At 38.4% G+C, this 20,755-nt stretch overlaps 1 protein-coding gene across 3 annotated transcripts; it reads left to right on the top strand.

Moving 5' to 3' along the window:
* The first annotated feature begins 6,336 nt into the window (after positions 1-6,336).
* Positions 6,337-20,745, top strand: LOC121928378 (dendrocyte expressed seven transmembrane protein). Of its 3 annotated transcripts, none has more exons than XM_042462982.1 (4): positions 6,337-6,428; positions 8,162-9,640; positions 17,838-18,164; positions 20,613-20,745. In XM_042462982.1, the coding sequence occupies exons 2-4, from the start codon at positions 8,615-8,617 to the stop codon at positions 20,640-20,642; spliced, it is 1,383 nt and encodes a 460-aa protein (XP_042318916.1). In that variant the 5' UTR covers positions 6,337-6,428; positions 8,162-8,614; the 3' UTR covers positions 20,643-20,745. The 3 variants fall into 3 exon arrangements, with proteins under 3 accessions (XP_042318916.1, XP_042318915.1, XP_042318918.1); XM_042462981.1 differs by having other exon boundaries at positions 20,609-20,739; XM_042462984.1 differs by having other exon boundaries at positions 20,628-20,739.
* The last annotated feature ends 10 nt before the right edge of the window (positions 20,746-20,755 follow it).

Here is a 20,755-nt window from a genome sequence, read left to right on the forward strand (position 1 = left end):
CCTACCACTGATATGTCTTTGTTAAACTTCTTTCATGATCCTTGAGGAATACACACACACTGATACAAACACCAAAACCTAGAAATAACCCCTTAAGAACATTAACAATAATTACTTACTTTTAGAGCTCACCAGTGTAGTGTAGTGGGATGGACCACAACACTGGAAAGCAGCGTCCGAATCCCTGTTTGACCATGGAAATCCACTGGGTGATCATGGACAAGCTACATTCTCTAAGCCTCAGAGGAAGGTAAAGGTAAACATAAACCCCTCTGAACAAATCTTGCCACGAAAACCCTGTGATAGATTCACCTCATGGTTGCCATAAGCCGAAAACAATTTGAAGGCACGCAACAACAGCAATAATTAATGAAACAAATGCATTTTTAAAACAAATATTTCAAGTTTTAACATACAGATGTTATTCCTGACTACTTCTTCCAGTAATCAGAAGACTGTCTGTTAAACCTGTACTTCTGTCATGAAGATTCAACACAATCTTTCTCTTTATGTACCAGCAATTTTCAACAACGTAAAATACATGCTACACTGGCATTCTGATATATGTCTGGGGACTTTTCATGTACCATTCAGTTATGCACTGGTACTGAACATATTTTAAAGGACTAGGGAGAATTATGCATGTTGTGCATATCTTCTGGAAGATGACCTTGAAACTCTTGGGGCAGAGCCACACTATAGATATCATCTCTTATCTAATGACAAATCAGCACATACCAATGCTCCATTGTTATCAACACCCACTGAAGGACTTGCTCAGAGAATAACAGTCACATGAGATAATATCATGTTGCTTATGTTTCATCCTTATACTGTTACCAATGTGATATTGAACATTTTTATTCACAAGTAAATCACATTAATGTCAATGAGTATGTGTCTCCCTAGGACGTGTGGAACTGTGCCTCAGAAACACTTCAAATTATAACCACAATCCATTGTGCAGTTGTATGCATTTAAGGACCATTGGAATCAATGGGAATTAAATATATCCAAATCCATATTTGATTTGAGTTCTTGCATTTTAGAGATGTGTATATAAAATATGAATAGGAATGACTGATGGAAACATGTGCTTCCTAGACATGCACATACTAGGATTGGCAATATCTCACTGTTGGTTGAGCCCTCAGTGGAACGGTAAATTCAGTGTTTAAAGAAATTACTTATTTGGGCTATAATCCCAAAATCCCCATTCTGCTGGGCCATGGTGCTCAGGGGATTCTGGGACCTGTACTCCAAAATTATTTTTTTCAGGCCCTGGGCAAACTCTGTTACTGGTTGTACTTCTGCATTTGGTTGAACCCAACCACATTACTTCTGTTTCTTTCACATTTACACCCATCTACAAACAATACCATGATTAACTGTTACAAAACAGTTGCACTTCTCTTTTTTCACACCATGCCCACTGCTCTAAATGCTTCTCACAAGCAATGTGACTTGTATGGAGAGGGAGGAAGGAGACTAGTTCATTTTGTCCCAAACCAAATTCCATATACATTCTAACCTTGATTTTATATACTGTACTGAAGATCTGATTCTACAATGATGAGAGACCATTCAAGGTCCCAATTTGACAACAGAGCACATTAAAGGCAAAATGATAAGATATACAACACCAGCATTCATTGCAGGAATCCTGTGGGTGTCTCTAAGTACCCCTACACAAATATAGCTGGACATTTTTTCCAATGTGAAATATCCACATTCAAATCAAGGTTGTGGGTATAGAGTTATGCTTGTAAGTGTGCATTGCACAGGGACACATATGCTCATTTGGTTGGGCACTCAATTACACATTTGTTATCTTGGTTCAGTTGTGAAACATTGCCATTTACGTAAGGGTTGCATAACACTATTAATTAGCATATACCTCTCCATGCAGAGACTTAAGATACACAGTTCTGGCATCAGATCTCAGTCATTATTATTGCTATGTTTCTGTTGATTAAACATATCTGTTAAAGCAGATAACAAAATAATAACTAGCATGACATGATATTGTGGTTTCAGTGTTGGGCTAGGACACTGAGAGGCCAGGGTTTGAATCTACACTCAGTTATAGAAATAGATTGGGTGACCTCTCAGCCTCAAAGGAAGGCAAAGGCAAATCACTTCTGAACAATTTCTGCCAAAAAAAAAAAAAATCCCATGATTGGTTCATTTTAGGGTCATCATATGACCAAAATGATTTGAGGGCACAATGACAACAACGACACAGCAAATAGACAATGACCCAGATTAAACATCAGAGTTATGATATTAAATATCTGCATGCAGACCTGCACATTAATTGAATGCCAGTATTGTGCAATTAAAGTAAGGCACCAATTGTACAAGCAAATGTACATGCACATCCATATCCAATGCATATTGCTGCAAAATGTGCATGTTCATCCTTCTGCACAACACACATCCATGTGCAATAGTACCACATACACATCTCCATTTCCCCAATCTTGACTCAAATTGAAATATTCTGCATAGGGCACATATATCCTTCCCTTATACTGGGGTAAATTTGACAATTATAGAATATGTTGCAGTTCTTCACCTTCATGTAAAGCACAGAGACTAGATAATTTATATAAAGCTCTTTTCTCATTATCTTTCATCTAGATCTAGAACTACTAATCACAAAAAAATTATACTGAATGCTTATGAATTCATACCTTCCTTTAAAATACAAATATCTTTAAAACACACAGGTAAATTATAAAGCAAAGATATTTAATAGGGTGATTATATTTTTGAAGCAGAGATAGTAGCATTATTCAACTGCCTGATTGTATCCAATAGCCTCTGATTTTTGCAGATCCCCACTCTACAGGCTTTATGTGGATTTAGAAAACCGTAATTGGCATGTAAGAGAAAAAGGTTGGTTCTGAATCTTTCATGGTTGCATTGTAATAGAACTATTTTTTTTACTGTTAGATTGGCTCTTGCATGGTTGGCTTTACTTTATTAAATAGCAGGATGCCCAATCCAGATTAGAGCAATGATTTATTGGGAAAGGGAATGTAATGCTTTGACCATGCAGTATGCCTGATTGAGAATTTGAGAAAATAAAGGCTCTTTAATTCATATGTGGTGGATGTGTCCAAAGGCAAAACAATATTGGAAAGTAATCCAAGAAACGATTGAAGAGATTATATAAACAAGCTTAGAAAGTAGACCAAAAACTTTCCTATTAGGGATGTTTGAACAAGAGTTAGAAAGGAAATTCGGGAAAATTTTGGTCTATATGCTAATGGCAGCTAGGTTGGCTTATACCAAATATTGGAAAGGTGAACATGTCAGGGATGATGGGAGTTGTAGCTCTTCACCTCTGGCTCTAACTCACCACCTTGTTATACAGCGGAGCTGACCAGCTTTGGTCAGTGGTTAATGCTTTTCTTCCAAAGCAGCAGAGTTTCAGAGAATAGGCTGAAGACCCTGACAAACTCTCCAAGCCTTCTCACTCTTCTTCCTCAGAAGTCTCCAAACTTCTCCAGGATTCTTCTGGCTCTTGTATCTTCACTCAAGACACCAGACAACTCAGTAGTCTTATATAAAAGATCTACTTTATTCTACTATATACAAATACTAATGCCCTCAACAATCTCTACAATCTCCAAAACACTCCAACTATCCCCAACTACCCACAAAATACATTGGCAAACATTGCAATTATTATAGCCATTGTTAATCACCACCCACTTAGCCAGTTTCCACCCAGTGGGTGTGTACATTCATTTTGATTGGTTCACATAGTTCAACCCATACTTAAGACCAACCCAAGTATTTCATCATTTTACCTTGTACTCTTAATGAATCTCAAGTGTTTCCAATTGTACATTCTATAATTCTGTCCTTGATTTTCAAGACTTCTAAATTACATTAGCTTTTTCACCTGTGTAGCTTCTTAATTGCTCTTGCTTAGTCATTGTGACTTTCACATACATGTTTTATTTCTATTACTGTATATCCCATGTTGCATTTTCCTTAACAGAACATACCCTGTTCACCTTTATAATGGACTGGATTTGGAAAATATATGATTTATTAGAATTGGATAAATTAACTTATTTACTTATTTACTTAAATTTGATTCTTTAGGAAAATTTGAAGAAGAATGGAACCCTGTTCTGAGATTTCTGGAAAAATTTTGGACTCAAAAGTCCTCTTCAAAATAGGACTAAAATTATGAGGATCAGGAAGTACAGAAATATAGAAAGATAGAAGGGATTACCATGGTCCTGATCTCTATGTCCCTTTCTTTTTCCTTTTTCTTTTGCGACTCAATAATAGAAATTGACTCTAGAGGTGTTTATGTACTTAAGCTTTGCTCAGAGCAAAATGGTAACAGACAAGAGCTCAGAAATCCAAAGTCAGGTGAAATTATTTATTCGGATATATAAATAGAAAATTATGGAAATTTTACTTTTCAACCTCTTCTTTATAAAACCTCCTCTGAGGGAATAAAGATGATTATGAGATGTGCATTTTACAGAAGGTAACAAAACATGTATATAGAAAAAGAGTTAATATTCAGATAAACAGAGAAAATCTCCCAGGATTGCAGGTTTGGGAAGTCTTTATTTTAATCTTTTTTTCTCTCTTTTTTTTCTCTTTTTTCCCCTTTTTTCTTTCTTTTTTTTTTTTTTTTTTTCTTTTTTTCTTTTCTTTTTGTTATTATTATTAATTTTTTTTCTTTTCTTTTCTCTCTTTTCTCTCTTGCTTGTTTGTCTGTATGTTTTGGTTTTTGTAGATGAGGTAATATTTTGTATATGATAATGATAGTTTCTAAATGTAACGGATAAGATTTATTTCAATGTTTGTATGTAACATGTTATAAGTTTTTTTTCTTTATATGGAAAATTTGTTATTTTAACTAATAAAGAATTTTAAAAAAGAGAATTTGAGAAATTATTATTAAAAAGCAATCCATACTATTTACTCTTTATAATGTTTGAGAAGTGAACTGTTGCTATTACTTATTGTAGTGTTGCAAATGTAACTTGTTATGTTACTGGTTGTGTTGCTTGTTGCTTTTCTGTTACTTTTCTGTTACTTTCTCATACTGTTTTAAAGCACAAAACCCTATCAGATTCATAAGAGAATGTCACAAAACTCAAGATGCCCTTTAAAGATAAATTTTGAAAGTCACTTCTTCCAGTAAAGTAACCACATATTTGCTTATTTTATTGATTTTGAAATGTAACTTTGGCGGGGGACCGACGGCCTTTTTGTGGCGTGGCAGCAGCGTAGCTAGGATTAGGAACCGCGCAGCAACCGCATGGTCCCTAACCATAGCATGTTCTGGTAGCTCCAGTGTACTCGGGCACCACCATTATGACATAACGGACCCATAGCATCCGCATGTCACGCTGCGCTAGTTACATCATGAATGTGCCATTGGCGTACTCAGATGTAACTGGCGTGGCAGAAAAAGAACCTGCTTTTTGCAGGTTCTTTTTACTCTGGAGTGAAGCCGCACGGTTTGGTGGCTGTGGCTTCCCTCCAGAGGAAAAAAGGCCGCTGGCAGGCCGCCCTTTTTGGGCGGTCTGTCCCAGGCCTTTGTTACATTTACCACTGTAATTTGTGCATTTATATGTATATTTTGCCACTCAGGATTAATATTCTTGTCTCTCCAGAAATCAGCTAGTTCCAGGTAGCTGTGTTAGTTGTAACTCATTATTTCCCCTGTCTGGCCTTGTCTGTCTGTCTGTCTGGTAGCATCTGTTCTACTGGCAACTGAAACTGGAAAAGGTCAAAGAGTTAAGAAATTGCTATCCTCATTCCATATTTTTTGCCTGGATTACCTTTCTCCTCTGTGGCTGCTATTTAACTAAGAAAAAACTAGAAGCCAGGTGTCAGTCATAAGGCCAATTTGGCTCTGAAACATCATCATCATCATCATCATCATCATCATCTCACTTACCCCACAAAATTGGGACTCAAAGCATCTTACAATTAAAAAGAACAACACAATTTGAAAACATACAAAAGTGAACATAAAAATATAATTAAACAATATACAATATCTAAATGTTTATTTAATCTTCCATTCAACCAACAAGTACCCTTTGTGCAAACTTTCTCATGTTTATCACCATTCCAAGGTTGTCACTTGTCTGACTAGTGGTGGTTGGGGGCATCCAGGTCAGTGAGACCATGAATCCACTCTGGGTTTTACTCTGAATTTCAAAGGTGGTCTCCCAGATTGTTTAGACTGAAAACTTTAGTGGTTTCACGAACCCATTGACATGTAAGGCATTCCTGTTTCTGACTCATTAGACAAGTGGGCTGGATGGCTGGAGTGATTCACTGTAAACTTATTTGTCACAATCAGTCAGTCCTTCTCCACAGACTTAAGAAGTATCATGGCATGAAAAGTCATCATGTAGCTTCCAGGAGAACATGTAAGTAATCCTCAGAATAATGCCATTAAGAAATGTCTAAATGGGATAATAATAAGGAATTGTTTAACAATAAGAAATAAGTATGCATGGGGTTTCTCTCTATCCTCATTTTCTTTTCTGGTCAGGCTGTACTGGGGGTACTAACTGGGCAATGTCCACAGAAATGTGACCAGGATTATGAGAGGTCTGGATACTCAATTACATGAACAATGGCTGACATACCTGGTCACATTCCCCTCAGAGAAGAGAAACCTAAAGGCAGACAGGATAGCTATCTTCAAGGGTTGTCACACAGAAAAGAAGGTAGGGAACTTCTTTGTTTCTCCAGCAGGCAGGACTAGTATCTATGGGTGGACATTTCAGGGAAACAGATTTCAGCTAATGATTATGAGAAAATCTACAATGTTCAGTAATGGAACAGGCTGCCTTAGGAAATTATGTCTTTTGCCAGAGGTACTTGCTGGAATTCAGGCCTGAATTCTGTTGTTAGTCCTAACAACAGATGCCCCATTGAATCAATAGGATTTACCTATGGAGTTGAATCATCATTCAGCAATTGGTTGACTGGGGTCTAATCTGCACTGCACTAATCAAGCAGACACTAATGCCCTTTTGCAGACCCTCCCTCCCTGAGGCATGCCATTAGCAACAGAACAATCCACATGCAAATCACCCCTGCTTTTCCAGGTCACACAATATATACCCAATATATAAACGTCAAGTAGAAACATGGCCACATAGCCTGAAAACCCCAGAAAAAACTAAGGATGCCGGCCATGAAAGCCTTCAACTCCACTTTAGCCTAGGTGTTTGGCTCTGTTTTGTTTTACCCTTGTTTGTAAGGTCCCTTGAATTCCATGATGGGGGAAAGGTAGGATATGCATTAATAAATTAGATTTAAAAACATTTAAGCAGAGCCTGGACAGTATCCTATATTGTAAATACCAAACTAGGCTGGACTGTATCGGTGATGGAAATTGTGCAGCCCTCCAAGATGTTAATGGGCTGCAATTCCCATTAGGAGAATTAGGAGTACTTTAGGAACTCATTTTGTTTTCCAAGGCACTATTTCATCCTAACACTGGTATTAACTCCCATTAGGATAGGATTCTGGTGGTGAAGGAGTGGAGATGGCAAAATCAAGGGCAACATCTATAGGAAAATTATGGTTTTTCCTTTCCTTGTATCTATTTTGGAGCCAGAAAAGGTATAAGCAAATAAATAATGAGGAAAACTGAAAATAAGAAATATGCATAGTCTTAAGATGTGTGCCTATATAAATATCTACCCCACTTGGTGGTAACCTGCTGTTTTTGAGCTAAAATCAAAAGATAATGTTAGCTGTATAAAATGATAGTTGTTAAGGAAAAAGACTTTTATTACAGGACAAAATTGGAGAAGTTTATCTTATTTAATTAGAATCTGATCGATTGTGTTGTGTTAAAAGTCTAATATGCATATAAATCAGTTCTGCCTCTTTGGAGAATGGATTCTTGTGATGCTGAAAAAACAGAAGAAATGAACAAAAAGTGAAAGCTTAAGTTTCCAGTTAAAAGATAAAACAATGTAGCTGATCTTTTTAAAATATTCTTTTTTTTTTTAACATTCTAAGAATAGAAAATAGGAATGCTCCACTGGTATCTAAGGGTGGGGAACATGACTGCAAAATCCACTGTTGAATATTTGTGCTGAATGATCCTCTTCCTCCTTTCATGTCTTTTTATACTGAACAGCAAGCTGGATAATCTGCAAAGCAATCAGATGACTCATTTTCACCATGAACCCGATTGCACCAAGCAGCCATCCATTGCCATGTATCAGAGTATGCCATGAAAGGTTCTAAGAAGATAACATAAATTCAGTGGAGTTACCATGTAATATCATATTCAAGCTAGAACACAATTCTGCTTGCTTCTTTCCAAGACAAAGAGTCTAGAAAAGGGGATTGCAGATTGTGGTAGCATCCAACCAGCATTGTCAGGCCAAAATAATAATAATAATAATAATAACAACAACAACAACAACAACAACTTTGCTGAGTTCTGCCAAGACACAATCTACCCATCAGGATCTCACTTCACTTAGAACTGAAGTATAAATTCCACAGAGAACTCAAAGGCACACCTCTGTTTTGACTGTTTCCAGCTTCAGTCCCCATCGTTTGAGTTACAGTTATCCTGAAGAAAATGGCCTATTTTGCTGCATTTACTCAGCATGTATGGAACATTTTTGTGGCTGAGAGGAAGCCCGGTTGGAAGAATCTATTGCTTCTGTTTGCAGTCTGCAGCTCTGTCAGTTTAATAGCAAATGTGCTCCTCTTCCTAGCTGGTTATACTTTACTAACAGAGTATCCAGTTTCTGCTGCAATAATATTCATGCCTCTCTGGGTTATCCTTTCCATTAGTTTGTTCTTCTTCAGATACCTGCGTTGTTTCTCTGCCCTCTTCTTCCTTACCTGTGGGATGCATGAAGGAAGAAACACCCTTGTTGCTGCTGGGACAGGTGCAGTGGTTGCAGGTAATATCCAAAATATTTTCTACAACCTAAAGCAGCTGGCAGATAGTGTCACTTGTATTCTTGAATCCCAGCACTTATCCTTTCTCGATGAGTACATTAAAGCCATTTGGTGGATTTACAATCAGAGCAAGGCTTTGAGCAACCCACTTAAAGATATTGTGGAAGTGAACGACAAACTGGATGTGTCTTACTTCATTTTGGATGAAGGCTTGAACCTGAGGCTGAATAAGACAAGACTGGGCATCCAGAATGTTGTCAACCAGATCTCCTCTGTGCTAGCACTTCACCTATCTTTGGCCAAGAAAGTACTTCCCCTCCTGGGCACTGCTTTCATTCTTCTTGGGACATACCGATTCCTACAGAAATTCCTGGGTCCTCACACGATCAAGTTCAAGAATACTTACATTACAAAAGAGTTTATTAGATACAATGAGCAGCAGTGGCAGCAACAAAAACTTTCAGTCCTTCCCCTCAGTAAAGAAGAGAGAAAGGTGTATGCAATGGTCCCGTCTTTTTGCCAAACATACAAAGAAAAGAAATGCACGATACGCTTTTTTCTTCCTGTGCTTGCTAACCTTTGCATTTGGATTCTCTTTGGAGCAATAGATTATTTGCTTTACTGGCTCATTTTTTCAGTGAGCAAGCATCTCCAAGATTTCCCTGAGCTCGAGGTCCATTTGAAATTGTATTACCATGTAAGTATCTTAGCTACAGTACCAGCACTTTCTATAGCATTTATTGCTTTGGACATAAGTTTTCTGAAGAATAAACCTATGCTAAAACACATTTTAGAAGATTTGAGAGAGTGTGGAACAGGAAGCGCAGGATTTTAAAGCTCTATAAATTAAAAAGATCCTGTTTATATGTGTGTGTGTGTGTGTGTGTATCTCAACCATCTATCAGATGGCCTTATTGTGTGTTCAATGTCCACAGAGAAGAGGGTGAAAATTTGGAAGGTACAGTTGCTTGGTGGTGGACTGCTGCTCCTTTGAGTAACTGCAGTAATGAAGAAATGTTTATTGATTAGCCCTTAGGCCATTTCAAAATAACACAAAATAACGCTAAAACAAGTAAAACACACCATAAAATCCTATAGAAATTCTAAAGCAAATAGAAAAGAACTAAAATGTAATAACATGGACTCTAAAATGTATATAGAGTACTGTATGGCAGTAACTGCAGTAGACTGCCTTGGACAGAAAGAAAAAAAACCCTATGGGGCATTACTGCCATGGCAGCAGGAGTAATGCAGTTTGACATCGCTTTAACTGCCATGGCTCAGTGCTATGCAATCCTGGGATTTGCAGTTTGATGTGGCACAGAGCAATCTGACAGAGAAGGCTAAATAGCTCACAAAACTACAAATCCCAGAATTCCATAGTATTGAGCCCTGGCAGTTAAACTGTGTGTCAAACTGCATTATTTCTGCAGTGCAGATGCAACCCATGTTCTCACAATCCTTTTTCCCAGTCATTGTCCCAGCCTTGAGGATTATGATCAAAAAGTTATATGTAGGCCCCAAAGTTTGATAGTTATTATTTATATGTAAATAGTTACTAGTAATCAATTCCATTTTTCCATTAACAGAGCCATACTACATGACAATGATGTAATGAGGCAACCTCATTGTAATTTTCCTGTTATCTCAATATGTAGAGCAGTGTGACCTCACTAAACAGTGGAGGAGGAATGCAGTACCTCACGCTCTCATATGAGTGTTGATGCCATGATGGAGTAGCTGGGAGGAGTGGCTTGGAGCATTTACAACTTTTTTTCTAAGTAACTAAAAGTATAGGGCTGAATCCTCTTCATTAGTTTCACCTAGAATATACCAACTGAATCAATTATTAAATGGTGAGTCAATTCATAGGAAAAGTCAATTGATTTTAATGGCTCTTTAAACTGGGATTTACAATAGGATTTAGAGCTCAATATAAGGCGTTGGTTATTACCTATAAAGCCCTAAATGGCTTGGGCCCAGGATACCTAAAGGACCGCCTCTCCCCGTACATTCCGCCTCGCACCCTCAGAACATCTGGGCAGCAACTACTGAAGGTGCCTGGGGCTAGGTTAGTTTCCACCACACGGAGGACATTTTCCACAGCTGCCCCAGCCCTTTGGAATATGCTGCCCACGGAGCTCCGCTCATCTACCACCCTGGCCCAATTTAGGAAGGACCTTAAAACCTTCCTATTCCAACAGGCATTCCCCGATTAAATATCCTGTGGGCCTCCCTCCTCTTCCGTGGCCATGAGGTTGGGCTATGGGGCTTTTTATTTGTTATTTCTGTAAAGCTGTTGTATTTGTATGTTTTTAACCTTTTTATATATTGATTGTATTATGTTTTATATTTTTGTAAGCCGCCCTGATCGTTTGGAAGGGCGGGATGTAAATAAAAATTTATTATTATTATTATAGATTGTAGATTTTAGTTTCTTATGAGAAATGGAAACGCAATTAGTAACTTTTAAAAAGTGCAGCTATAACTGCTTGTGGCATACCTCAGAACTACAATGATAACTAATTATATCCTTAAAAGTAATGCTCCCAGCTCTGGCTTAGGCCCAGTGATATAAGATTAGGAAGGAAAAACTTTAGAACAGGTTGGGGGGGGGGGGGGGGGAGTATGCCTTGTAGTGGCTGCTACAATCACCATGTTGCTGTAAGGATGGAAATTATCAATTCCTAAATTGGAAAATGGGGTTTCTAGCAGTCAGAAAACTGCATTGGGAACAATAGTAGACCAGTGAGAACTATGCACAATTTCCCCCAATATTTGAATAACTTAAAGAGCTGCAGAGGAATTATGCTGCATAGAAAAACACACCAGTAATTTTCTTTCCATATAAAAAGCCTCTTTTTGATGCAGAAAACAGATTCCTGTGCAGATTCTTTTGTTTTTCTACAAAGAAAGCAGGACTTTGGATTTTGTTTTGTTTTGGTTTTTGCATAGAATCTCACATGTTTTTCTACACAGATGAATTCCTCCACAACTTTTCAGGGCATTCGAATACAGGGAGAATACTGCAGAGGAATACAAGGACAAAACAACCATAAATATTCATTCCCACACGTAAGGACAAACTAGATGGGATTTACATCCCTATGTTGCTGGCCATAGAGGAACAATGAGTGCATCTGTCTGGATCATTACTAAGGATTTCAAGCTGATTCCATCAAATCCATAATGGCTTGCTCCAGTTCAAAGAGGAGCCATGGTGGAACAGTGATTGCGGGTTCGATCATGCAGAGCTCCAGGTTGACTCAAGCTTCATCCTTTCTGTACCTGAAGATGGAAGGCAGATCTAAGATCCAATTCATCCTCTTTTTGCTGTCTCTTAAAGTACTTTACCTGTGGGTTTAAGACTTTTGCTTGAGCTTGAAGTTTTCAGAGCGGTTTATTTTGGCTCAGTGACTAAATGTACAAGATGATTTATGGATTTGTACACCTTGCCAAAACAACCTGCAAGATGGAACCCTGAGAACCTCCTTATGTAAAGGACACAACCCTTTGGTAACCTTAGGAACCAGAGGATTTCCAGCAGACACCAAGACATTTATTTGCTTTAGTGGCATTGCCCAAATTCTTTCCTCTTACATTAATTTCTTTGCTTCTCAGCAGGTGCATTTCCTATTACTTCCTCTTAGAGCTAGTTGTGCTGAGCAATCTTTTTTTTCTTTCTCCCCTAAAGAAACCATTTATCCAAGAAGCAATTATAAGAAAACTCAGGTGTTGCAGAAAGCGGGGCATTTGGGTTCACCAGCATAACTACTGCTTAGCGTTCAATTACAACTAAACAAGAAGGGATTTAAATAACACCTGCTGCTGTGTAGAATGGATGTAGAATGAAAATTTTCTCTTCCCATGTGACTGTCAGGTATTTTATTGTTCACAGCAGAAAACTTAATTAGCTATCTATCTTCTATCAGTCTATGAATCAACTACTCAAAGGAACATAAGAAGTGGCCTTATACTGAATCAGACCATTGACCTATTCAGCTCAGCATTGTCAGTTCTGATTGACAAGAGAAATCTGGGTTTCCTGGATGGACTCTTCATCCCAGCATGTCCTGCTGTTCAAGCCTTAGCCAGGGCAGACCCTGCGCAGTTTCTGAGAACATATGAGGTTGAGTGTGTCCAGAGCAGTATGGGATTATCTGTTTGCCTGTCTGTTTCTACACACAGCCACAGGCATGCACAGAGAGAAATTGCACTGCAGTACATCATAGGAAAAGATCAATGTTATGCAGAGAATATGAGATTTGCCTCCATGCCCAATCCCTTCTTCCCCCATTTAGGACTTGAAAGCATATTCCCATTAATACGCCATAGTAATTTCAGCCCTTCTTCAGATGCAGAAATGCATCTGGGGCACTTGAATCATGACTCTAAACTGTTTTTAACTGGGGCAAGATGTGAAAGAGAGTGGGTATAAACAATTCTTATATCTCTCTACTGAGCAATCACAAATACCCCCTACCTATCTAGAACGGATGAGAAAAGACAGCAAGATATCAGATCTGTGGGAATGGGAATTTGCTTTCAGCAATTAAGCACTAAAATCCTCCTGCAATTAAGCTCTAAAGCTCTCTACTATAGTTTGAGGCACCCTGGTAACCATTAAAGAAATATATGGCACGGACCAGGTCATGTCTTCATTGCAAAAGGCTCCCAAGCTACATAAAATCTAAAGCACAGCAGCTCTCCAACAATTTAATTTTCCATTTTAGTTTGTTTTTCCCTCTGCAGACAATACTAATGCTTGTAGTCTTGAACATTCTATGCTAGATGAAACAAATAAGAACTTGGATACATTACTTTTCTAGACTACATCTCCCAGCCACTATAACTAATGACCATGCTCATTAGGGGATTCTAGGTGCTGTAATCCAAAAAGGAATGCTCCCCAGCTCTGAACAAGAATTTCCTAAAGTCTTTTATGTCCAATACACTGTGTCCAATGGTGGTCCAGAAGTTGTTCCCAAGAAGTAACAATGGGTGTGATAGAGATAACTAAATCTTGTTGTTTGTCCCATCTGTACAGTTCTCAGAAGCCTACAATTTCTGAACTCAGAAATCCCACAGTCTACCCTAAAATCAATGCTAGGGCTATTTTGTAACATTAAAAGGAAATCAATTTCATATGATTAAAACAGATATTTGCCATTCTCATTGTCAAGTCAGTGTGGAATTTTCCCTTTGGAGCTCTTCTCGGTTTGTACATGGTTTTACTATCCTGAATTATTTACTGCCATCAGCCTTCTTGAAAACAGTTAGCTATTTACCCTACTGGCATGCAATTGATGAACAAGTTAAAATAGCACTAGCCCTTTCTAATATCAGTGTTTGAGAAGTATGGGTGCTTTCTATGGTTTCCATGTATTTGTCACATTTGTATCCCCACTGTTCTTTAAGGAGCAGGAATAAATAGGGGGCTATGCTCAGTTATTTCTGCCCAGCAAACCCATGGGGTAAGATAAGGTCAGTGACAGCCATTTGTTCAAAATAAAATTCATAGGATCTGAATCCAGGTCTCCCTGGCCTAAGCCCAATCCTAGGTCTACACTATCCCTTTACTGTTAGTTGCAACAGTCTATTCTTTAACTCTGAGCCAGTTCCCAATTAAAAATAACATCTTAAAAATAATGGTAGATTCTTCTTTAGTCAGGGGCATTCACTAGGAGGATATGGGTGGGGTGCGGGTCACACTGGGTGACATCCCAAGGAGGAGGTTATACTACTACACACCAAACATCTGCCTTTTGGCAAAAAGAGGCTGTAGCAATTGCCTGTGTCCCTTTAAAACACTGAAGAGATAGTGAGAATAGGGTGAGGTTCAATGGGAGGAGAAAGGAGAGGTCCCAGTGTTTTTAAAATTAAAATTTATTTTTTTTTAAAAAAAATATTCTTTTAAAATGTTCTTTAAAAACATCACATCTCACTAAAATTTAACTATAACTACATGGAACTATCTACATGTAAAAAAATTTAGGCTGTGCATATGATATTGTCATTTAAAGATAAACTGTGGGCCCTTAGGATCCACTGGGGTTTGGTTCCAGGGCCTCCAGTGGATACCAAAAATCAGTGGATGCTCAAGTCCCATTAAATACAGTGGCATAGAAATGGTTCCCCTTATATAAAATGACAAAATCATGGATTGCTCTGTGTGTGTGTGTGTGTGTGTGTGTGTATAATAATAATAATAATAATAATAATAATAATAATATGTTTTATTTATATACCGCTATTCCAAAGATCATAGCGGTGAACAGCAAGTAAGCTAATTAGCAAGTAAGCTAATTTGCCCCCAACAGTCTGGGTACTCATTTTAGCGACCTCGGAAGGATGCAAGCCTGAGTCGAGCTTGGGCCCTTTTGCTGGTCTTGAACTCGCAACCTTGTGGTTTTGAGTGAATGGCTGCAGTACAGGCATTTAACCACTGCGCCACCAGGGCTCCCATGCATGGTTGAATATCTATATAATATTTTCAATCCATGCATGGCTGAATCTGTGGATAATGAATCTAGATACGGAGGGGTGGCTATAATTTTAATTTGGAGCTGTTTATATCACAACTATTATCATTACATTCAGTGAGATGTGGGGATATATGGGGATTACGTTTTATGATTTATGCTTTAATGATTTACATCAATACCAAAAACATTACTAAGGATTCTGTGTGATGTGGTGTGGGAGGAGGTAAATGTGTGTGTGCACAATGGCACCATGAGTTACCGCACTGGGTGTTGCCAGCCTTAAGGATACCACTAGCTCTAGTGCTAGGGAAAGAAACTAGTGTGAAATAAAATAGCCAGTATAGTAATGTGAGGAACTAACTTGAAATTAACTATCTAACAATGCTCTTATAACAAATTCTAATGTGGCTACTCTAGTAGTGGTGTTCTAGTTGTTCAATCTGAAGAAACACAAACAATGAAGAGCTACAAAAATGCAGCTGATTTTTTTTAAAAAAACAAAAGCTACAGTGCCTTTCATATTAGAAAAGGCTGACATGTTTGTGTCTGTTTAGATTAGAAAAAAAAGATGACTGTGAGAGGGATATAATAGAAGACTATGCAGTTACGCACATTGTGCTAAGAACTGACAGATTTGTTCTTTCCCTCTCTCGTCATACTTAATCTCATGCTTCACACTGTGAACTTACTTAGCAATAAATTAAACTTAGGGAAAACTGTAATTCTTCAATTCATAATTAATGTGTAGAACCCATGAGGCATGTCAAATAATTTTTCATTACACTATTCTATTCATTTTTGCTATTAAAAACATCATTCAGTTCATATATTCACTATCGATCAAAGTCATGATTTTTTTAAAAAAAGTAATTTATTGTGTATGCGTTTGGTTCTCATATTTCTGACTTTCTTCAGTTTTTTTGTTGCCTATATTCTATTTTCCCACAAAACTGCAGACACTGCATCTTTCTGGAACATTTTGAGGCATTTTGATCCGCTGGTGATCACTACTTCCCTTTCTGTACTGACAAATGGTGTTATCTATATTATACCGTTATATCAGTTTGATACCACTAACTATCCTAAAGTTTTATTGGGATTTGTAGGTTAGTGAGGTATTTACACTTTTTGGGTAGACAGTTGTAGTACACTGAACTACTGACCTTAGTTTCTTATTAACTGGGATTCCTTAGGCTGTAACTGTGGCAGTTACATCTTTATCAAACAGACTGGAGCATTCTGGAAAAATAAAATTATATCTACTCATATTTGCATCATACATGCATGTGGGATAGTGGAAGCAAGCCCATATATATCTATTCATACTCAGAAGTCAGCCGCAGAACAAATGTAAATTGAATGGAAGGGGCTCACTTGGTTCAAATTTTAATTTATTCCAAACAGATGCAAATGTACACGCCTAGAATTTGCCATTAAAGAACAAGGTGATGTTGGAGTGCTTTAAGATGGTGCCATGCAGAGGGGGGACATACTCTGCTGTGGGGCTCAAAGAGGAATCTAGCTTGTTACTGTTTGAAGACTATTGCTATTGAAGTGGAAAGAGATACGAAAATGGGTTGGGGCTTGGGTGTATAAAAATGTTTGCAATTTTTTTTTTTTTTAGAGTTGTGTGCCTGGTTTCAGGGACTTTCCTCCAGGAAAAATCTGTGGACATAGCTAGAGTTGCACTCGGCATGTTTCTTCTTCTCTGACACATAAGAGTTAAAGACCTTCTGATAGGAATCAGTCTAGAATGAATCTGTAGAAGGTCACTTTCAAGGCCTGGCCTGGGAAGATATATAAACATCTGGTCAGGAATGTTAGATGGATGGAAAATTCTTCTGTGTTAGAATGTACAAGTGCTGAACCCATTTTGCTCACATTCTTGTCTGTCAGAGTGGAGGACAGAAATGTATTTCTTTCAATAAAGTTGTATCCTTGATTCACCACTATGGCCTTCTAGGTTCTCCTAGAATCACTAGGAAAGGCAATTTTCCTTGACTACAAGTAAGACAAGTAATCCAGCAGGGCTAATTCCTCTCAACCAAGTGCTGCATCTCTAAGATATTTATCTAAGGAACACTAATGCTTAAGACCAGAGAAGGGCTGAACAGCAATTAAGAGTGTTGTTAATATCTTGTAGCACAGGGAGAGTTACAAAGTGTGGCCATCAAGATATTGCTGTACTGCACCTTCCAGCATTCTTTACCATTGGCTATGCTGGCTAGAGCTGATGGGAGTTGTAAACCAGCAAGAAACAAAAGACTGCACCTTGAAACAACAGAAGAATAAGTACAAAGGAGCCTAGGAGAAGTTTCACCACTGACTTTGTATATCATATATTAGGTGTTTTGCAAGAGAGTTCAATACAAATCACTTTTATAATTTATTTTTCTTTCTCTTATACAGAAAAATGCTGATAAATTCATCTTCAATAACGGGGAAATTGTTGACAACAAGACTTCCTTTGAGATTCCTCTCTTTGAGCATGTCTGTATCCCAACACCACAGCTCTCCCTTAATGCAACTTGGATCCAGCTGGGGACCATTATTATTTTTTTAACCGTGCTTGGTCTGTTCACATCAACATTTATCCAGCTTAAGATACTGGTGACAACATCATTCTTTCCTAAGACAGACATGAAACGTATTGAATATCTCCATGCAAAATTACTGAACAGAAGATCAAAGCTCTCTGAGAGAAAAATGAAGAGGAAACTAAATTCTTTTGCAACGGTAAATTGCATGCAGCATGAAGGTAGCACTAGTTGAGAATCTAAAATTTAAAACCTGATGCTAGAAACTTGTACAGTGATGGGTGGGAAACATTTGGCCTTCCAAGTATTTTGGATTCCACAACTCCCACAATTCCTTATCATTGTCCACATGGGCTGAACCTTGGGCAACTTTAAATCCAAAATGTTTTTGGGCAAGTCACATTCTTGCCCTTCCCAGTAAGCTCAGACAAAAGTAAAATGCTGAATCCCTTCATACCTTGTGTTCTTCCTCATTAATTACAGTTGCCATCTTGACCTCATGTGTTCTAGTTTTCATCTGTGAAATTTTGAAGGGTGTGCCTGTCAAGCCCTAGTACAGTCCAGCCCCCATCCCACCTCGTGGTTACCAAAAATCTGTGGATGCTCAAGTCCCATTATATACAATGGGATAATAAAATAGTGTTGCCTGCATGAAACAGCAAAATTAAAATTTGCTTTTCAAAATGTATATATTATTGGAATCTTTTCAAGCTGTGCATAATTAGAATCATAGAATCATAGAGTTGGAAGAGACCACAAGGGCCATCCAGTTCAGCCCCCTGCCATGCAGGAAATTTAAATCAAAGCATCCCCAACAGATGGCCATCCAGCCTCTGTTTAAAGACTTCCAAGGAAGAAGACTCCACTACACTCCGAGGGAGTTTGTTCCACTGCCGAAAAGCCCTTACTGTCAGGAAGTTCTTCCTAATGTTGAGGTGGAATCTCTTTTCCTGGAGCTTGCATCCATTGTTCCGGGGCCTAGTCTCTGGAGCAGCAGAAAACAAGCTTGTTCCCTCTGCAATATGACATCCCTTCAAATATTTAAACAGGGCTATTATATCAACCTTCTCTTCTCCAGGCTAAACATCCCCAGCTCCCTAAGTCGTTCCTCATAGGGCATGGTTTCCAGACCCTTCACCATTTTAGTCGTCCTCCTTTAGACACACTTCAGTTTCTCAATGTCCTTTCTGAATCGTGGAGCCCAGAACTGGACACAGTATACCAGGTGGGGCCTGATCAAAGCAGAATAGAGTGGCACTATTACTTCTCTTGATCTAGACACTATACTTTTATTGATGCAGCCTAAAATTGCATTGGTCTTGTTAGCTGCTGCATCACACTGTTGACTCATGTTCAATTTGTGGTCTACTTGGACTCCAGATCACTTTCACACATAATTTCATTCAGCCAGGTGTCACCCATCTTATATCTGTGCATTTCACTTTTCTGCCCTAAGTGCAGTAGCTTATATTTCTCCATGTTGAATTTCATTTTGTTAGCTTTGGCCCAGCTTTCTAGTCTATTCAGGTCATTTTGAATTTTGATCCCGTTCTCTGGAGTATTAACTATTCCTCCTAATTTGATGTCATTTGCAAATTTGATAAGTACTGTATGCCCCCAATTCTGTTATCCAAGTAATTGATAATGATGTTGAATAACAATGGGCCCAGGACAGAACCCTGTGGGTCCCCACTGGTCACTTCTCTCCAGGATGAAAAGGAGCCATTGTTGAGCACCCTTTGGGTTTGGCAAGTCAACCAATTACAAATCCATGTAACAGTTACCTTGTCTAGCCCATATTTTACAAGCTTGTTTGCAAGAATGTCATGGGAAACTTTGTCAAAGGCCTTACTGAAATCACGATATACTATATCCACAGCATTCCCTTCATCTACCAAGCTGGTCATTTTATCAAAGAAAGAGATCAGATTTGTCTGGCATGACTTGTTTCTCTGAAACCCATGTTGACTTTTTGTGATTATGGAATTAATAGAATCATAGAATTGCCTTCTAAATGTTTACAGACTCTCTGTTTAATGATCTGCTCTATAATCTTTCCTGGTATTGATGTCAGACTAACTAGTTGAATCTGTGGATAAAGAATCCATGGACAGGGAAGGCCAACTACAGTTGTGTTTATTTCTGTCTCTTAGTGCTGGGCAGGGAAGGGAGGGAGGAAGCAATTCAGACCATGAAGTCTTGGTTGCTCTGACCTCCCGAGGAAAGGAAAAAGCAAGTGCATTCCATTTCAGAACTCACCTTCATTTATCCCACTACCACCACCACTACCACAACCACCACCACCAAACTGAGACCAGCTGCTTTTCAATGGTCTGAAACCTCTCTGTTCCTCTACTCCCTACTAGTAAACAACAGCAGGGAGCTTCCCAGTACTTGTCAGTGGTCAAGCAATGGGAGGGGGGGGCATCCAACTGGAGCTAAAAGCAGATGTAGAATCTCAGTCACTATCTTCATCTTGCCTAAGAAGGTCAAATAGTCATCCCCCCAAATTTCTTATGCAGTGAATTTAAGCAGAGTGTGAAAATGTAGCTCCCTATTCCTGCTTTGGACAGAGAAAGATGTTAGGTAAGATGCTTGCAATTTAAAAAAAAAAAAAAAGAATTCCTTTTGCTTTCTTCTCAGTTAGATTTCTGGTTCCCAGTCCTCCAGGCAATGAGATGTGCCAGAAAGGAAGAAACAGATGTGGCAGAAGACAGCAACATTTAACAACATAAAGAATATCTTTAAAGAAACCCAGGATTCTGTGAGAAGAAAAAAACAACACACCAG

The sequence above is a fragment of the Sceloporus undulatus genome, chromosome 4, assembly GCF_019175285.1.
Source record: "Sceloporus undulatus isolate JIND9_A2432 ecotype Alabama chromosome 4, SceUnd_v1.1, whole genome shotgun sequence".
NCBI classification, from domain to species: Eukaryota; Metazoa; Chordata; class Lepidosauria; order Squamata; family Phrynosomatidae; genus Sceloporus; species Sceloporus undulatus.